Genomic DNA, 19,129 nt, shown 5'->3' with positions numbered 1-19,129 from the left:
TTAAAAATTATTCGCTGCTCCCAATCATCCCTTTAACTTTCTGTTTTTTGGTGTGTGTGTTTTTTGTTGTTGTTCTTGCTTTTCAATTTCAGTTGTTGATTGAATTATGACCCTAATGTTAGAACCTTAATTTAATAACTCCTAAATAATATGTGATCAGCACTATTTCTCGGTTTATATACTTTTTAAGATAATTATGAGCCCTAAAGAACAATTATTTAGTTTACTTGTATTATAATCTTTCCCCTACTTCATTTTAAAGGTGGTATTTACACTTTAGTTCTCCTTTCACATATCTTTTATTTTTAAATAATATCTCTACATTTTATTTGTCTATCACCTATAGAAAGCTTTATTTAGTGTTTGACCTACCTTTTATCTTCCACCATTCATACCCACTTTCCTCCACCTATCCCTCCCTGAGACTCACAGCTTAATTACACACCAACAAGGCTAATGTTTACATTCGTTTCAGCATCCACAACCAGGGCCTTCTCTTTGAAGACTGTTGGAAAATCAAACATTGTGATATCACGTGAAACTCAGTTTTGGACATGGGGATCACACACCTCATAACGTAGCTTTTTTTCCAGTGATAAATTCTTTCAAGAAGTAAACAATGTTTCAATACCTCAATCTACAGTACCTGTAACTTTCAGCTTTTCAGCCCCAATGGTAATCTCATCTTCATCTGCAGAAAACAGCACCCTGCCATCTTCACTCGCTCTCACTTCAAATCTTTTACACTGAGCTTCCACAGCATCAGCTCCTATGGTCAGAGGAAAGTTTAAAAATGAAACTGGTAAGCAGGAAATCATCAATATGTATTTTTAGAAAGATAAGAGAAATGCATATATTGTTTAGTTGATCTCTCCAATATGTTTTCACCCGAATTAATATTTTTAATTGTTATACTTTTCAGAAGCCTGCACAATTTGGAAGAATATTGCTGGGCTTAGGTGGCTGGGCATCCATCTGACATCTAAATGTCTGACGTGATCCGAAAAATGTCTGTGGGGTTAGCTAGTTCAAAACTCTGTGTATAAACAAGGAGAGACAATGTCTGCTTTGTTCTTGGTTGCAGCCTGAAAATGGGGCATTCCCCTGGCACCTGCTGCCGGCTCAATAAATACTCATGGACTGGATGACTCGTGTTTTCTCTCTCCAAGCAGAAAATAGCGCCCATACCTGCCGCATCACAAGCTAAAGCATGATTCAGCTGGGAAACTTTAGTTCGTTTACATTCCAGAGTCTAATATTGAAATTTGTTCACCCTTTACTATCACTGAATGTGAACCCTTTAACAATCTTGCATGCATATACATATTTATGTATATGTAAGTGTTTATGTGCTCCCCAACATGTCTTCTAATAAAATGTTTTCTTCATTTGTTAAAATATAATATTAAGTAAATATAATTACAATATAGAATTGAAATCTATTTTCAATTTATTGGATACTTTTTCATATTAATCCATTCACAGACTACAAACCCATCCCCCATATTTGGAAAACACAATTCCTAGGAGAGTTTGGAGGGCTTCAGTAAGAAGATAAAACAGGTCAGAGGGTGAGGAGTAGTTACTTCCATAACATTTATTTGTTTTCACGTATGGATCTATATCTTCCCCTCTTGTTCATATTTGGAACATCCCTCCTCTGCCATATACTTACATTAGAAACTTTTGCAAGTTGCAATCTAGCCCAGTCAGGGACCTAGGCATAAAACATTCTGTGCATACTTCTTTTCATTTATTTTAGCATGTGCTATAAGCTCAATGTTTGTGTCTTCCCAAAATTCATACATTGAAATGTTAACCCCCAGTGTAGTGCTGTTAGGAGGATAGGCCTCTAAAAGGTCATCTGGCCATTAGTGTGGGGCCCTTGTGAATGGGATTAGTGCCCCTATAAAAGGACATGAAGAGTGCACTCTCTCTGCAGTCCTCCAAGTGAGGACACAATGACAATTTGGTTGTCTGTGAGCCAGTAAGAGGCCTCTCACCAGACACTGCATCTGTTGGTACCTAGATGTTGGAATCCCCAGTCTCCAGAACTGTGACAACTTTATTTTTGTTGTTTAAGTCACTCATTCAAAGGTATTTAATTATGGCAGCCTAAACTAAGAAAATGTATTATTTATTAAATACTAGAGATCCGGTGCCTGGATTCATGCACTGGTGGAGTCCCTCGGCTTGGCCTGCAGGAATCCGGCTGAAACCGGCTCTCCAACATCCCCCGAGGGTTCCCAGATTGCAAGAAGGCACAGGCCAGGCTGAGGGACCCCACGGGTGCCAGATTGGGGTCAGGAAGAGGCCAAAGGAGGGCTACAGGGCGTGTCTAGCCCTTCTCACCCAATCCCGATCAGCCAGATCCCAACAGCAAGCTAACCTACCAGTCCGAGCGTCTGCCCCCTGGTGGTCAGTGCACATCATAGCAATGGTCGAACAGTCGGACACATAGCATATTAGGCTTTTATTATATAGGATATGGCCCTCTGGAATTGAAAACATGAAATCAACTTCGTATTCCAAAATATCCTCTAAACTAAAAATTGTGTCTGGTTTCTAGTGGGTGCTTAGTAGGAAAATGTTAGGTAATTAAATTCTAGACTTAAGCTTACTTTCCTTTCCTTAGTCCTCAGCCCTATACCCAATCCTAGCCCACTGGCTTTAGTAACTTAAACCTTACCATCACCATAGCTTCTGAGGGTCACTGAACAAGAGGAAAAAGTTAATCCCAAACCCTGATAACATTTGGGATAAAACTCTCTGAAAATAAGATGTATATGTTTTTTATATTCTGTAACTACATACATTTTTTCAGGTCAACACAGACAGTTTGAAAAGCTGCTATGACAACCTCATAGGCTGTCAAGTTTAAAACAGCATGAATTATATTTTAAAATCAGTTCTTTATCTTTCTTTACAACAAAGAACTTTCCTTACAGAATTTAATGACAATATTGAAAAAAACTATGGAAGACCTATTGTTCTTCATAACAGTCATTGCATTTGGTCTTGGAAAAGTTATTTCAGCAGCCTGCATTCAGTTGAATGTGTTTTCTTCGAATTATGGTCTACATTGTTCTTTGAATTTTTGAACATAGTAATAAAACTGGGTAATATTTGAAAAAATGTCTAAAGCCAATGTATTGATAAATGTGAATTGTGAATTTTGTGGCCTCTATGTTTTAATCTCTCTTCAAGTAACTCAGGCATATATTAAATATAAACTTTCTGAAAGATATTATAGCTATTATACACATAAAACTTTAACTTATATATTATGTTACTTCCTTCACATATACTTAATTATTGGGTGAATTAGTCTGTACAATATATCACTGACTTAAATGATATTGAGGTGCATTAGATCACTACACACTACATACAAACTTACTTGCATTCATACCTACATATATATAAGCAATATATACACACACTAGCAAAACTTTTCTTGGCATAATAGTTAATGTCATTATGTAAGAGATGCTTTATTAATATAAAAATGTGATATTGTATGTCATAAACTATTAGAACTGTAAGTAAAGTGTCTGGGTATGGCAAGGTGAGTTAAAATCTTAATTCATTAAATTTAAATAAGCAAAGCAACTAAGTAAATGCACCCGGAATAGAAGAGAAGCATCTAGGTTAAAAAAAATGCATGCAGAATTATTAAAATGTATACACAAATTATTATTGCAGATTACACTTTATTCAACATATTAGTGTAATGACAGGAGACAAAATTGCAAGCAATTAGCAATGCATTGATAGCAAATAAACATTCACTTCAGAAAATAATTTTGAATATGTTGTGATTCTGAACATTGCTTTTCTTTTCTGCAAGTGAAAACCAATAAATATATGTAGTTGAGCATATATTACATTGTTGTGAATGTTTATGCTTAAATTTAGTATATTTGGCTATATCAAACTAAATTTATTACATCCTAACATGCACTGTGTTGTCTTATTCTGTTTTTTATGTTCCTGGCATCACAGGTTCTCCTGGTTGGGTCCACTTAGGATCCAGTGTACACAGGAGAGGTGATGTCCAGTTCAATTGTATCTCATCCTGTGAGGCCTCCAGTGTTGCCAGAGAGCAATGTGGCTGATGACTCTGGGTAAGGAGCTCTGTTTCCTTAAATAGATCCTAAAAGATGGGGTTGTTCAGGCACTTCTATATTTTATTAGTTATCTTAAACACCAACTCACTAACTAAAGTATGGAAACGCAATGTTTCCTTAGGTATATCTCTGAGGAAATTTATTCTAGCAACTTCAAAATCAAACAAAGAGCAGTCAGGGATAGAAGAAGTGAGAATTGGCAGGAAAAAGAGAGAACATATATAAGCAAAAGAATAGGTTCCATAAAAATATTGAAGAGTTCAATCCATATCCAAATATTTTCTCTAGTTCATTTAATGTTCTATGTATTCTTCACAAAGAAACAAACCGAAATAATAACTAAGCTAATTTCTTTGTTACCTTGGGATACTGTTCCATTGCCTTTTAAAACATCCACATTTCTTACAGTCATATTCAGTAGCCAAAGGCATGTTTTGATGGGAAGTAGAGAGGCTCTAATAATTTATCTATTTTCTTTGAATTTTCTACATTGAATCAGTCATATACATGAATTGGAAAATTTTATTCAATAGAAATCTCCAAAGGTGCTAAAATAATATATTACCACTAGAGGCCCGGTACACGGATTCTTGCACTGATGGGGTCCCTCAGCCTGGCCTGTGCCCTCTCATAATCTGGAACCCCTCAGGGGATGTTGGGCTACCAGTTTCAACCCGATCCCTGCAGGCCAGGCCGAGGGACCCCACCTCATGCACCAGGCCAGTTTCGGCCAATCCTGCACCAGGCCTTTACTATGCATATAAGATCTTTGGTTAATCTCTTCCCTCCCTCCCCCCTCCCCCCTTCCCCTCCTCTCTTCCCTCTGAGATTCATCAGTCCGTTCCATGTTTCCATGCCTGTGCATTGAGCATCTGCCCTCTGGTGGTCAGTGCGCATCATAGCTACCAGTCGAACAGTCCAATGGTTGCTTAGGCTTTTATATATATAGACTAGAGGCCCGGTGCACAAAAATTTGTGCACTCGGGGAAGGAGGGGGGTCCCTCAGCCCGGCCTGTGCCCTCTCGCAGTCTGGGAACCCTCAGGAGATAACAACCTGCTGGCTTAGGACTGCTCCTGGGTGGCAGAGGGCAGGCTCAATCCCTAGGTGCAGCCCCTGGTCAGGCTCAGAGCAGGGCTGATTGGGGAGTTGGGGCGCCACCCCCTGTCATGCACAGAGCAGGGCAGATTGGGAGGTTGCGATACCACCTTCAGTCACGCTTAGGGTGGGGCCGATTGGGGGGTTGGGGCACCGCCCTCTGTCACACTCAAGGCAGGGTCAATGGGGAGATTGCGGCACCACCTGCTGTCACGCACAGAGCAGGGCCCATCAGGGGGGTTGGGGCTCCGTACCCTGTCATGCACAGAGCAGGGCCAATCAGCGGGTTGGGGCGCTGTCCCCTGTCATGCACAGAGTAGAGCCGATAGGGGAGTTAGGGCACCGCCCCCTGTCACACACAGAGCGGGGTGGATCAGGGGGTTGGGGCGCCACCACTGTCACACTCAGGGCAGGGCTGATGGGGAGGTTATGGCTCTACCCTGTCACACACAGAGCAGGGCCTGTGGGGGGTGGGGGGTTGGGGCGCCGCACCCTGTCACACACAGAGCAGGGCTGATCAGGGGGTTGGGACGCCGCACCCTGTCACACACAGAGCCGTAGGGCGATCAGGGGGTTTGGGCACTGTCCCCTGTCACGCTGATCTGGTGCTATGCCACCTCGTGGCTCTGCTGATCCCAGTGCTGGGAGGCATATTACTCTTTTACTATATAGGATAGAGGCCTGGGGGCCGGCTGATTTGCCCTGAAGGGTGTCCTGGATCAGGGTGGGGGTCCCCACTGGGGTGCCTGGCCAGTCTGGGTGAGGGGCTGAGGGCTGTTTGCAGCTGGTCACACACCCTTTAGGGTGGGGATCCCCACTAGGGTGCCTGGCCAGCCTGGATGAGGGGATGATGGCTGTTTGCAGCTGGTCACACACCCTTCAGTGTGGGGGTCCCCACTAGGGTGCCTGGCCAGTCTGGGTGAGGGGCTGAGGGCTGCTTTCAGGCTGGCGGTTGTTGACTGAAGCTTCCAACCGCTCCTTTTTTTCTTTTTTCTTTTTTTTTTATTCTGGGCCAGCTTTAGCTCTGGCTCTAGCTCTGAGGCTTCCGCTGTTGAAAGAAGGTATCTGGTTTGTTTGCGTTCTATAATTGAAACAATGTATAACTCCAGCTCTGAGATCCCGGCCGGCTGAAAGCTGGTTTCTGGGGTTTTCTTTAGCTTCTATATTCGTTAGAATGTTTCAAACTGCCAGCTCAGAGGCCGGCAGTGCAGGCGGGGAACGTTGGAGTCCTCCTTCACTGAAGCAAGCAAGCCTCATGTTCGCTTCCAGCTGCCTGGCTGCCGGCCGCCATCTTGGCTGACAGTTAATTTGCATAAGGATATGCTGATTAGCCAATGGGAAGGGTAGCAGTTATACGCTAATTACCATGTTTCTCTTTTATTAGTGTAAATAGGGCCATATGGTGTGATTTAGTACTAATTTAAAGAAGATAAGGCAAAGATCAAAATGAGTATGTCTGATCATCTCTACTGTGTTTTTCTTAAGCATATCATAATGGACTTTTTGCCTGTATAACTGCAATTTTATATGTCTGTCAATACTTTCTAGGTCTTGAAAATGAGTATTGTTAAATGATTAGAAATCCCCATGAGAAAAACAAAAACAAGATTCAATATCCTCAACTAAATTCGGTGTTCTAAAGGGCCTAATTTAGAATTATCGTGGGCCAAACAAAACAAAATTGGAAATAAAAAATGAAGCTGCTTTAATGAAATATAGATATAAAGAGGCCCTGTACTTTATTTTATTTCACACTATGTGTGTCTTTAAAAACTTCATGGGAAATGTACTCCAAGTGTACTTGAGGAGTGGAGGAGAAGCCAAATAAGGAAGAGGTCACCAGGGCCAGGCTGGAATCTACAATTCTCATAGGATCCTGCCAGAGATCAGTTTTACCCCACACTCCCCCTGCTTCCCCAGTGTGCACACACACACACACACACACACACACACACATAATTCTTATCTGTCTTCTGCTTTGGAATCAGAGGAGGAGCCATTCTCCTCCAGCAAGTAAGGTTGCTACAAAAACTCTGAAGTTACATTCTCCATTGTATTACTACTTGAGACTTCCACCCCATGTCTGGACCAGTGCATAACAATTCCTCAATAAAAATTTCTTTTAAACTTGAATGAATTCCAATTTTTCCCATCATTTGTACGTCAGTGCTTTGTTAATCACACCCTCGCCTATCTATACATCCTACAATCACATATTATTGGTCCTCCTCATCCTTTTTAAAAGTTATGAAAAACTTACACATATAAAGATTATATAAATATGTTACCAATCACCCAGACAAGTAAATAAGTATTATTAACAACATAGGTAAAATATTCAATGCAACCTTTCCTTAATCACATGTCCCTTCCTTCCCTGGGGAGCTCCAATGTCAACATTATCTTGAAATTAGTTTCCATCACTCCCATTTTATAACTGTACTACTTATGTAATATATATATATATATATATATATATATATATATATATATTGATTTTTCACAGAGAGGAAGGGAGAGAGATAGAGAGTCAGAAACATCGATGAGGGAGAAACATCGACCAGCTGCCTCCTGCACATCTCCCACTGGGCATGTGCCCGTAACCAAGGTACATGCCCTTGACTGGAATCGAACCTGGGACCTTTCAGTCCACAGGCCGACGCTCTATCCACTGAGCCAAACCTGTTTCGGCTACTTATGTATTCTTAAAACAGTTTTTAAAATTGGCCTGTTTTGAATTATATATATGTATACACACATACCTTTCTAGTACTTATATTTTTTGGTGACTAGGTTTTTTGCAGTCAACATTAAATTAGATTCATCTATTTCAATACATGTATCTCCAGTTTATTCATATTCACTGTTTTATTCTATCACTAGAGGCCTGTTGCACAGAGATCAGTGCAATAGGCCTTCCTTCCCTTCCCTTGGCTGCTGGCACCGGTTTTCCTCCTGCACCCGGGACATAGGCTTTCGTTCTGGCTGGGTTCCAGCCGGAGCCGCCTGGAGCCGTCAGGCTTCGCTGCTCGGCAGGCCCCGGGGCCGTGAGGCCTCTATGCTCCACCTGGCACCGGAGCTGTGATGCCTCGCTGCTCCATCAGCACCGGGGCCATGATGCCTCTATGCTCCACCTGGCACCGGGGCCGTGATGCCTCGATGCTCCACCAGCCCCGGGGCCATGATGCCTCTATGCTCCGCCTGGCACCGGGGCCGTGATGCCTTGATGCTCCGCCAGCCCCGGGGCTATGATGCCTCTATGCTCTACCTGGCACCGGGGCTGTGATGCCTCGCTGCTCCGCTGATCCCAGGGCCGTGTGGCCTCGCTGCTCCACCAGGCACTGGGGCTGTGTGGCATTGCTGCTCTGCCAGCACCGGGGCCATGATGCCTCGCTGCTCTGCCTGGCCTGGGGGCCATGAGGCCTCACTGCTCTGCCTGGCACCAAGGTGTAAGGCCTTGATGCTCTGGCCTGGGCCGTCAGACTTCGCTCCACTGCTTGGAACCTAGTATGCAAATTAACCACCATCTTTGTTGGCAGTTAATTTGCATAGCACGCTGATTAGCCAATGGGAGGTGTAGCAAAGTATGGTCAATTACCATGTTTGTCTATTATTAGATAAGATATGGATAGAGCACAGTCAATGATCCATTTTCCACTGATAATCTTTTAGGTTGTTTCTGGGATATCAGAATTAGTAACAATGATGCTGTAAATCTTTGTACAAGATTGCTTCTATACTTTGGCAAGAATTTTCTAGGACATATATTTGGGTGTGAGATAGTAGAAAATGTACTTTAAATGTAGTAGATAACAAAAAGTTATGTTCCAAACTGATTTTATCAATTAACATACCTCCCAGAGAATATGAGAGTTCCTGTAGCTCTGCATTTTTGCAAACACTCAGTGTTGTCTGACTTCAATATTTTTGCCAATCTGAGCATGTAAGAGATATGCCACTATGGTTTCAGTGTACTATTCCTTGATTACTGTTGGAATAAATATCATTTAAATACCATTTGTTTTTAGTCTTACAGACAATAGATTCCTCACAGTCAGTCCCTGGGGCCACTGGGGCTGACTCTTTAGAAGTGGTCCATTTCTTAGAGTGGTGTTATTTTCTCTGACCAAAGCAATTAATTCATGCATAAGCACCTGACTGAAACACTCTCCTGATTTTTGCACTAAGTTTTGAAAGAGGCATATTTTTCTTTTCAGATCACAGACACTGACCATGATATAAACTTGAAGCTTTTAAGTCAAGCTCCCATGTGGAAAAAGTCTGCCTGAGAATTCATTCAATCCACAGGAAAGGAACAGAAAGAGAAAGACAAGGACAGAGAGACAATCCTGAATAATTGGTTAAACAACTGAGTGCAGTCAGAGACAAACTAAGGTACCCCTGGACTTTCCAATGATATGAATAAATAAATTACTCACCACGCCCATGTTGAATAGTGCATACATTGTGATTTGGCTTTCTTTTAGTTGCATTTTTATTACTCTTTATTTTCTTCTTCTTTATGTTTTTTGTGCAGTCAATCTCTCTCTCTCTTTCTCTCTCTCTCTCAAATAGAAATCACTGCATCGTTACAAAAATTCATCAGTGTCTAATTTAAACATATATATTTCTGAAATGATGCTGTTGAGAAGGCTACTATCATGTACTGAGGCAAATTCTCTTATAGACAATTGTATTGGGCAAACTAGAGTTCTATTTAGATTTTTCTAAAACCAGGCCTTAAGTATAAATGTAATCTTTTACACTTATATTCTTGTTATTTTGGTAATTAATAATAATAATACTTATAGACTACCTAGCCAACCATTTTCTAAACTACTATGGTATTTTTTTTTTTTTTCCTGGGCCTGGTCTCTATGAACTTTGAGCATCAGGTAAAATCTATCTCTCTATTCCACTTATGTTGACCAAGTTGTTTAAGAGAAGTGAAAGTGAACATTTTGGCCTATTGTTTTGTGTAAGGGTCCCAATCAAACTACATATGTGCAAAATATTCTGGTTTTTACATAGTATACAAACATAAAATTACAGCACTTCAAAATTATATATGCCACAAAGTTTGTGGGTGACTTATTATTCTTCAAAAATTGTTTACATCTTATATGCATTCATGCTCTTTCAGTTCATAAAGTTAAAAAAGAAATAAAAAAGACATATCGCATGCAGGGAATAAATGTTTTCTGATAGAATTATTACATCTGAGTGGAATCAATGAATGTTTAAGTAATGAGACAAGATTAACTAGAAATGCAGTAGAAGAGATAAAATGGAATACTAAAAAGCAATCAGCTGATGAAACAGGGCAGGAATGGAAAATAAGACGATCAAAAATAGAAGAAGTAAAGAGAAAAGAGACAGCAAGGTGGTATATTTAAATGGAAAGACATCAACAATTACAGTCAAATATAAATGGGCAACAACTAAACACTACAATAAAATTTTACCATGTTGCCCACAGTATATCACAGTGTAGATTCCATTCATAAGTAGGAGTGGGGCTCAAAACCAAAGAGACTGGGGAAAACATATGCCGATGTTAGCAATCCCCGGAGAGACCAAGGGGTCTGATGCCACCTAATGGAAACCTTTTTTTAAAAATGTGTTGTTGTTTTTCTTTTTTTCTTTATTGGTTGAGGTATTACATATGTATTCTTATCCCCCTACGGGCTCCCAACCCCCGCCACTCATGCCCTCAACCCCTGGTGTCTGTGTCCGTTGGTTAGAATTATATGCATGCATACAAGTCCTTTGGTTGATCTCTCCCCCTTCCCTCCGCCCTCCCCTACCTTCCCTCTGAGGTTTGATGGTCTGATCAATGCTTCTCTGTCTCTGGATCTGTTTTTGTTCATCAGTTTATGTTGTTCATTATATTCCACAAATGAGTGAGATCATGTGATGGTTATCTTTCTCTGACTGGCTTATTTCGCTTAGCATAATGCTCTCCAGTTCCATCCATGCTGTTGCAAATGGTGAGAACTCCTTTTTTTACTGCAGCATAGTATTCCATTGTGTAAATGTAACACTTTTTTAATCCATTCATCTGCTGATGGACACTTAGGCTGTTTCCAAATCTTAGCTATGGTCAATTGTGCTGCTATGAACATAGGGGTGCATATATCCTTTCTGATTGGTTTTTCTAGTTTCTTGGGATATATTCCTAGAAGTGGGATCACTGGGTCAAATAGGAGTTCCATTTTTAGTTTTTTTTGAGGAAACTCCATACTGTTCTCCACAGTGGCTGCACCAGTCTGCATTCCCACCAGCAGTGCACAAGGGTTCCTTTTTCTCCACATCCTTGCCATCACTTGTCCTTTGTAGATTTGTTGATGATAGCCATTCTCACAGGTGTGAGATGGTAACTCATTGTCATTTTGATTTGCATATCTCAGAAGATCAGTGACTTTGAGCATGTTTCCATGTCTCTTGGCCTTCCTTATGTCCTCTTTCAAAAAGTATCTATTTAGGTCCATTGCCCATTTTTTGATTGGGTTTTTATCTTTCTTTTGTTAAGTTGTATGAGTTCCCTATAAATGTTGGAGATTAAACCTTATCAGTGATAACATTGGCAAATATGTTCTCCCATGCAGTGGGCTTTCTTGTAGTTTTGTTGATGGTTTCCTTTGCTGTACAGAAACTTTTTATTATGATGTAGTCCCATTTGTTTATTTTCTCTTTAGTTTCCATTGCCCTAGGAGCTGTATCGGTGAAGATATTGTTTTGGCATATGTCTGAGATTTTGCTGCCTGTGGATTCCTCTAATATAGACCACCAACTTACACCATACTCAAAAATAAACTGAAAATAGAAACCTTCTTTAGAGAACAAACTCAAATAAGACGGTAATTTTGTTAATATTTACATATTGGCATTCCGTTTTGTTTATGGGAGTATTAACTTTTAGAAGAATTTTAACTTTCATTCATGTAAATCAATTAATTTTTTTCTTCTGCATCTTCTAGTGCACAGTATACTCTGGAAGACCTTCTCCACACAAGGTCAGATGGCTCTTCTAATATATACTTTTCTTCATATTTGTTTCTAATTTCAAATAAAACCATTACAGTTCTCCAAGGTTAATTTTTGGTCTTATTGTATAAAGTTGTAGAGATTTAACTCCTGCCGCTAAACTGTTGAACAATTAAGTCAACCTTCTGTGTTTAGTAATTCCCCTTCTTACATCCCATTGACTTCACAGGATACTTTTAACCTATGTTGAGTTACTGTAAATACATGGTAACTTCCTTGGTTTTCTATCCTGGTCTAGTTATTGCTTTTGATCTTTTTAGCCCCAAATTGTATTAGTTATTGTGCCTGTAATAGTTGACGTTACACATATTAAAATTATCTTGGCTTTTCATTTAATTATATTGTTTGGAAATATTTTATCAAGTTGTAAAATACCCATTAGTATTTCCATTTGAATTGTTTTACATCTGTCAGTTAATTTTGTGGGAAACTGATAACTTTAATAAAGTTCTAGAGTTCACTTTTTTCATGTATATTTTCAATAAATAACAATGTAAAGTAATAAATTGATATAAGGCATTATTCACTACTCATTTTTATGTTCATATAAAACATTCACATCTAGAATAATTTATTGTTGCCAGAATTAATGAGCTGTTGGAATGTCAGAAAACTGAGAGAGAACAAATATAAAACCTTAATGTCCTGTCAGTGACTGGTTAAAGGGCCAGATGCTGTGGGTAATTTAATTGTGCTTATCGCCCAGCAGTAGTCTTGTGAATGTCATGACATGTGAAAGCACCTGCCCATGCCAATAAATCAAGTGATAGCACTCAATAACCTTTAGATGCTAGAATTAAATGTTACCTTGAGTGATCACCATCCGATAAAAATTATGGCATGTCTGAATAAATCTTTTCTGGTGGTTCTCTCATTAAGACATACTACTAATACTAGCAGCTAGCACATCTGTAGTACTTAATATGTGCCAAGAATGTCACTTATATCAACTTATTTAATGATCAAAATAGCAAGGCAAATATTATCATTATGCCCACCTAACAGTTAGGAATCTCAGACACAGAAAGGTGAACTTGTCTAAATCACACAGTTGGTAAATGGATGCATGGGAATAAATCTCTGTATCCTGTCTCCAGAGTCCTTGCTCTTCACTCAGATGCTTTTCTGCTTCCTATGGCACTTTGAACTGATTCTGAACTCCCAGCAGCAGTTGAGTCCCTGAGATCCTATTAGTAGGACAAACTGAGGCCTCCATTGCAGGGCATTAAGGGTCACTTCCTTCCTCTCCACCGTCCTGTCTTCATACCTTCTTCATTTTCTTACCTGTGTACCTCTCAAAAGCACCCTCCTATATACTTCCTGCACCCAGATGGTCATCTTCTCCAGGAATCCCAAAGGAAGATGTGTTAAATTCATCCTTTATCCTCTACACATACTTCACTTGCACCCATCCATCAGTTTATTTCTAATTTGCATCACAAAGCACATCTTTGATACCAGGGTGTCACTTTGAGCTCAAACTTTTAAAGTAAAGTGACTCTGCATGACAAATAATGTCCACAGTTTTTGGACTTACATGAAAAATGACACAACATGGACCCTACTAGTTTTTCAAGTTGAAACCTGTACAAACTACCTGTTCTAACAAAGTAGATACTTTTTAAATTGAGTAAAGTAGATTGTTACTTTAATGCATGTAGAAATATATTTATAAGGGGATAGAAATACCAAGGACAAAAGAGAACTTTGGTGATAATGCCGTAAGTTGCAGAATTCTCCTTGTCAGCAGGTAAGATATCACTAGGGAAACTGAGGGGTATAAACCAGGTGGCAGGTGCAGGGGAAAGAGCTCCAGCTCTGAAGCTGGGGGGATGCAGAAGTAGGGAGCTGGAACATAATTTAAATTTTCTAAGCGTGCCTTCCATGGCTTTGCACCAAAACACATGGTCACTATTTGGTATGTCACATAGCTTTGTGCTTTTTGACATATACCCCTCAGTGAAAGCTCAGTTAGGCTAAATAATATTTCTTTATTTTCATTCCTCTAACTGTGTCTGCTACACAGAAAGAAAAAAAAATAATAAATTCAGATCTATTGATGTTCTGACATGAAAGAGCTTTTATTATCTTGCTATACAAATTATAAAATGACCCGGGGGAAAAGAAGCCTGATAAAGGAGAGAGTGGAAGGAGGCCAAAAAACCCATTTAAGATCATAATCATTATTAAATCATTTCTAATATCACATGACGTTCTTGCTTTGAAACACTTATTAGACTCTCAAAACTGTTTATTCTTGTCACTTACACTGTGACCCTACTAACACTTTCCTTAACCCGTTAAATTTTCTACACACAAGAAAATTCTTGGTGTATTTTGAAAAGGCACGAAGGAGCTCATCATTTTCCATGCTCAGCCAGTGGCCTCGTGCCTGCTGTCTGACAGGAAACCAGCCTCGCAGCACCTCTTCCTTTTAGATTCTGAACACACTTTTCTTTGAAACTACTTAATCCTAAGAACCATAAACTATTCAGTGGCGTCGGTTGAATTTTCAATAGCTTTACCTCGTTTGCATTCATCGCCTTTGTTATCAATGTGATATCAACAAATGAATCCCAGAGTTAACTTCTATTTTCACTGAGCTTTGAGGAGGTTATTCAAAAGCAGGGGCGATCTGTTTAATGTTGCATTAAAAAAAAGGGGCTCTTCTAAATGATCAGTTGCTTATGGGTGAGAAAACAGAAACAGGAGCTGTATTTTGAAGGGAAGCTGATTAGCTTCGATGAAATTCAAAAACAAACAAACAAACAAACAGAAAGCCTCCCTGTGACCCTGTTAACTTCACAGGAAACAGGCAAATTCGGTCAGAGTGGCTGTTGCATTTTGGCCCCAGCAGCAGCGGCTTATGAGATTCAACCAGCCCAGCACTGGGTGTTCTCAGTATCTTTTATACTAGTAATTGCAATGACTACAGTTTATGATTTCTCAGAGCTTTTCATGTAAAAATACATGTAATTAATGTCTTCGTGTATGACGTTGAAGGCTTTATTTTCCAGGTATAATATTGAAGGTTTTATTTCCCACAATTCTCCAGTACGGCTTTTTTTTTTTTTTTTTGATACATTTAATGATTCACTTAAAAGTGAAAATTGAGTGAAAAATGAGGCCACAGGAGATGGAAAAAGGAGATCCAATCATGAAGACTCAGGAAAAAAGACTATGGGGAAGCTTCTTTTTTAGAGCCACCATACCCTCTAGTCTCCCAAAATAACTTGTATCGTGACTGTTCTGTACGTTACTTTCAGTAATCTTTGTAGAATAATACAAAATGGCAAAAGCAATCCAAAATTAGAAATGAGAGATTTTTTTCCCTAAATATTGTGACATGAGAGAAGATAGGTTTTGAATAGTAGGCGTTAACACGCATTAATTTCTTGGAGGGGTTGGAGGGGGGCGGACTATGAGAATTGCAGTGGTCTGATGTGTTTGTGAGCGTTTAGAAAAGAAAGCAGCAGACACAGGACCTCAGCTGGAAGATTGAAAACTAGCCATGCCACAATTGGACCTATGTATGAGGGCAGTATAAGGTTTCATATTCTTGATTTTAGGCAAATATATGACAAAATATCTAAGTATAATATTGTGGGGAAAGGTTGCAAGTAAATTCAGAGCTGGTTAAACGCTTTAACCAAAGAATTCAGATTAAGAGACTGATAGCAATTTTAAGGTAGTCTTAAGGAGATGTGGTACTGCTCTTACGGAGTATATTATCAGGGGTCCAGCAAATACTTGAAAACAAGAATTGCTCTGGTTCATTTTTCCCTTTTCCTATACTCCATTTTCTATTCCCACTGTGCTTATTTTTCTGATGTATACATTATCTGACTTGGAACTTCCCCAAAACTACACATAAGAATAGACACATACTCCAAAGTGAAATTTGAGAAAAAAAGCTAATGCACTTAATAGACCATCATAAGTCATGGTCCCCACAGTTTATCTCCCTGTATTCCATGGCCAGGCCATTAGTATTGCTCCTTAGTGGTCTGGGTTCCACTGCAACCTCATCCAACGCCCTAAAACTGAGATAAATAATCTTCCGTGTACACATGGACCCCTAAGTCTTATTTAGCTTCCTACCACAGATGTTTTCAGATAATTAGTCCCATAACCTTACATTTGTGAACAGTATGCCCCATTAAGCAAATTTCCAAAGACACGTTTCTTATTGAGGCCAACAAAAATTTGCATGTTCAATAAGTCAATTATATATGAAACTCAAAGCACCTGCAATTACGAAGTCCCACAAATGGAGCCTCATTAAAAACAAAGTTTGGTTCAGTGTATAAACTATAGACTCATTAATTTCAGATAAGTCATACACTTACGGTGCTCACTAAACATCTAAAATATGAAGTAAATAACCATTCTTGTATTTTGCTTAATTTGTTTTACTCTTATCCTGTCGTATGCTCTGTGATATATCATTTTTATTTCATTACAATCTTCTTACCATTAAAATTTAAACACAGCTATAGTCGTGGCACATTTTAAATTATTTAATGTAATCATATAATTAACAAAATAGTGACTCAGCTCTTTAGTGCTTTCCTTAGTATTATGTTATAAATATGTACCCAATTCTTGCATTACATTTATTGAAAATAACAATATTACTTCTTTTTATCACCACATAAAGAGATGGACTGGCCTAGGTATTACAACCTAATAGAACCACCATTTTTCATTTTATTCCACATGCTCATTCCTAAATACTCAAGCCTAGGTTTATTTCTTTGACAACTAAAGGCATTATTACCATATTTTGAAACATATTTTGCTTGAAAAGGAGGACATTCCATGACGTTTCCTATTAGTCAAAGCATTAGTATCCCTGACAATTTTAGCAGATTAGCTACCCATGGTCTTGACAAGGAGAGGCCAACACCTTACAGGGATGGTCTTTAGGACCATAAAACAGAGCACTGTGCAGTGGAAACTGGCCTCTAAGAACTACAATGATGGATCCCAGACTAGGGCAGGTACTTGATAAGAGCAGGAGGACAGAAGCAGGCAAGGCTAGAAATGACTGAGCCAAACCATCTACTTCAGAATTCGGTCTAGGTCCTCCAGGAAGAAATCCTCAGCATTCCTTCATCCTGCATGCCTACCTCTCCACATATTTGAGAGTTTAATTAAATATTTGAGACAAAGCATTTGTTTTGTCTTTATTGAATAACAATCTGCAGCTAACACCAAAAAGGCAATGTAATGACTCAGGATGTTAAGACAATGATGTAAAAATCTCATGTGATATGATTTTTTAAAACATGCACATTATTGTATTTTCTTTAGATACTGTAATTTTCATTATACCTGAGTTACACCAAGGGTCCTAATGTCTAAAAATGCAATCTTTGTCCTAAAATCATAGGCATCTGCTTCAATGTACTACTTTTTCAAACTGATGAATTAGTAAACTAGTTAATAGTAGTTTAATTAATATGAATTGATTGATATTAACAATGAACCCTTAAAAATCAACGATGTATTTAGTCATTTAACCTGTATGTGTAACAATAAACCTAAGTGTTTTTGTTGATCTATTCTCCATGATTTGCAGCCTATTTTACATAAAATATTCATTCTTATTAAGTTGTCCCAGACTACTACAGCATTCTCTAAGTTAAAAAAATGAGTCAATGAAAAAAACATAAATTTGGTACATAAGAATAATCTGTAACCTTCTACTTTTTTTATGTTCTACACCATCTGCAGTCAATTAAGCAATTCCCAGGTGTTCACAGTAGTAATTGCTTCAATGCAAGATTACATGTCACTTTAGGGGTCTTTAAATATTTATTATAAACTCCTCATCTACATTTTTCTCCATTTATTTCAGGACAAAACATGCTGATGTTTAGTATTTACAAAAATAAGCTGATGGGGTTTGTTGAATTAATTTGTGCATTAAATTTCATTATAAAATTTGATGAAAGTATAAAAACATAATGATGTTGATTTATTCACATTCTTCATTGTGTCTATTCACATTTTTCATTCTAAATCTAAAATACTTCTAATTTGTGGCTAAGATTTCAAATACTCAAATAGGGTGTCATTTTGTCAGGACTACTATACAGTGGGGATTTAATGGATGAAATTACTCATCAACTAATTTCCTTCCCTAAAAGCAAAAAATAGTTTTTCACTTTTAGATGTGGAACAGGAGAGAAACATGGAGGCAGTGTAGCATAATATTCATTTCATAGATGAGCAAAGTAAAATCTAGAGACGTGGTCAAGTGTACAGAATTATTTACATGGAGATCCAACAAAAATTACAATTACTAACATACACATAATGCTTCAGGAAGTATTTCCCAAATTTCACATATATCTGTTTATTTAATCCTCGCATTTACTTTATGATATGAACACTGGAGATGATATTCAGTGTGACTTGAATAACATCACAGAACTGGGAAGTGACAGATCTGGGATTAAGCTGTTCTAGGCCCAGTGCTATTAATTATTAAAATGTAATACCTTCCATAAGTTGTTGATTTTTTCATCCATCCTGTGAGAGATCAACCAAAGGACTTGTATGCATGCGCATAAGCCTAACCAATGGACACAGACACCAGGGGGGATGAGGGCATGAGTAGGGGGTGGGGGTGAATGGGGGGATAAGGACACATATGTAATACCTTCATCAATAAAGAAAAAAAATGTAATATCTTCCAAAAACTAGTTTCCCAGGAAATGATTATTTCTAGGTGAAAATACTCCTTTATATTGTTTTGATACATAAACCATATTAGACAAGTCCTCATACTATTTTTCCCCATACTATTAGTATTATTTAAAACTTATATATGCCTGTATTTTAAAAA

General features: G+C 38.7%; 1 protein-coding gene across 2 annotated transcripts in view; it reads right to left on the bottom strand.

The window, feature by feature from the left end:
- Nucleotides 1–19,129, bottom strand: part of SGCZ (sarcoglycan zeta) — a 611,636-nt gene that overhangs the window by 42,983 nt on the left and 549,524 nt on the right. The window contains exon 5 of one of the 2 annotated variants that reach the window (XM_070407376.1): nt 647–769. The exons of the other annotated variant lie outside the window; for it this stretch is intronic. Coding sequence (XP_070263477.1) covers nt 647–769 — 123 coding nt within the window. The remainder of the gene's footprint in view (nt 1–646; nt 770–19,129) is intronic. 2 annotated transcript variants of the gene reach the window in all.

The sequence above is a fragment of the Myotis yumanensis genome, unplaced genomic scaffold (assembly GCF_028538775.1).
Source record: "Myotis yumanensis isolate MYYU_CA2020_CCGP unplaced genomic scaffold, mMyoYum1.0.hap1 SCAF_3, whole genome shotgun sequence".
Lineage (NCBI taxonomy): Eukaryota > Metazoa > Chordata > Mammalia > Chiroptera > Vespertilionidae > Myotis > Myotis yumanensis.
The sequence above is the reverse complement of the archived record's forward strand: the minus strand, read 5'-3'. Positions and strand labels throughout refer to the sequence as shown.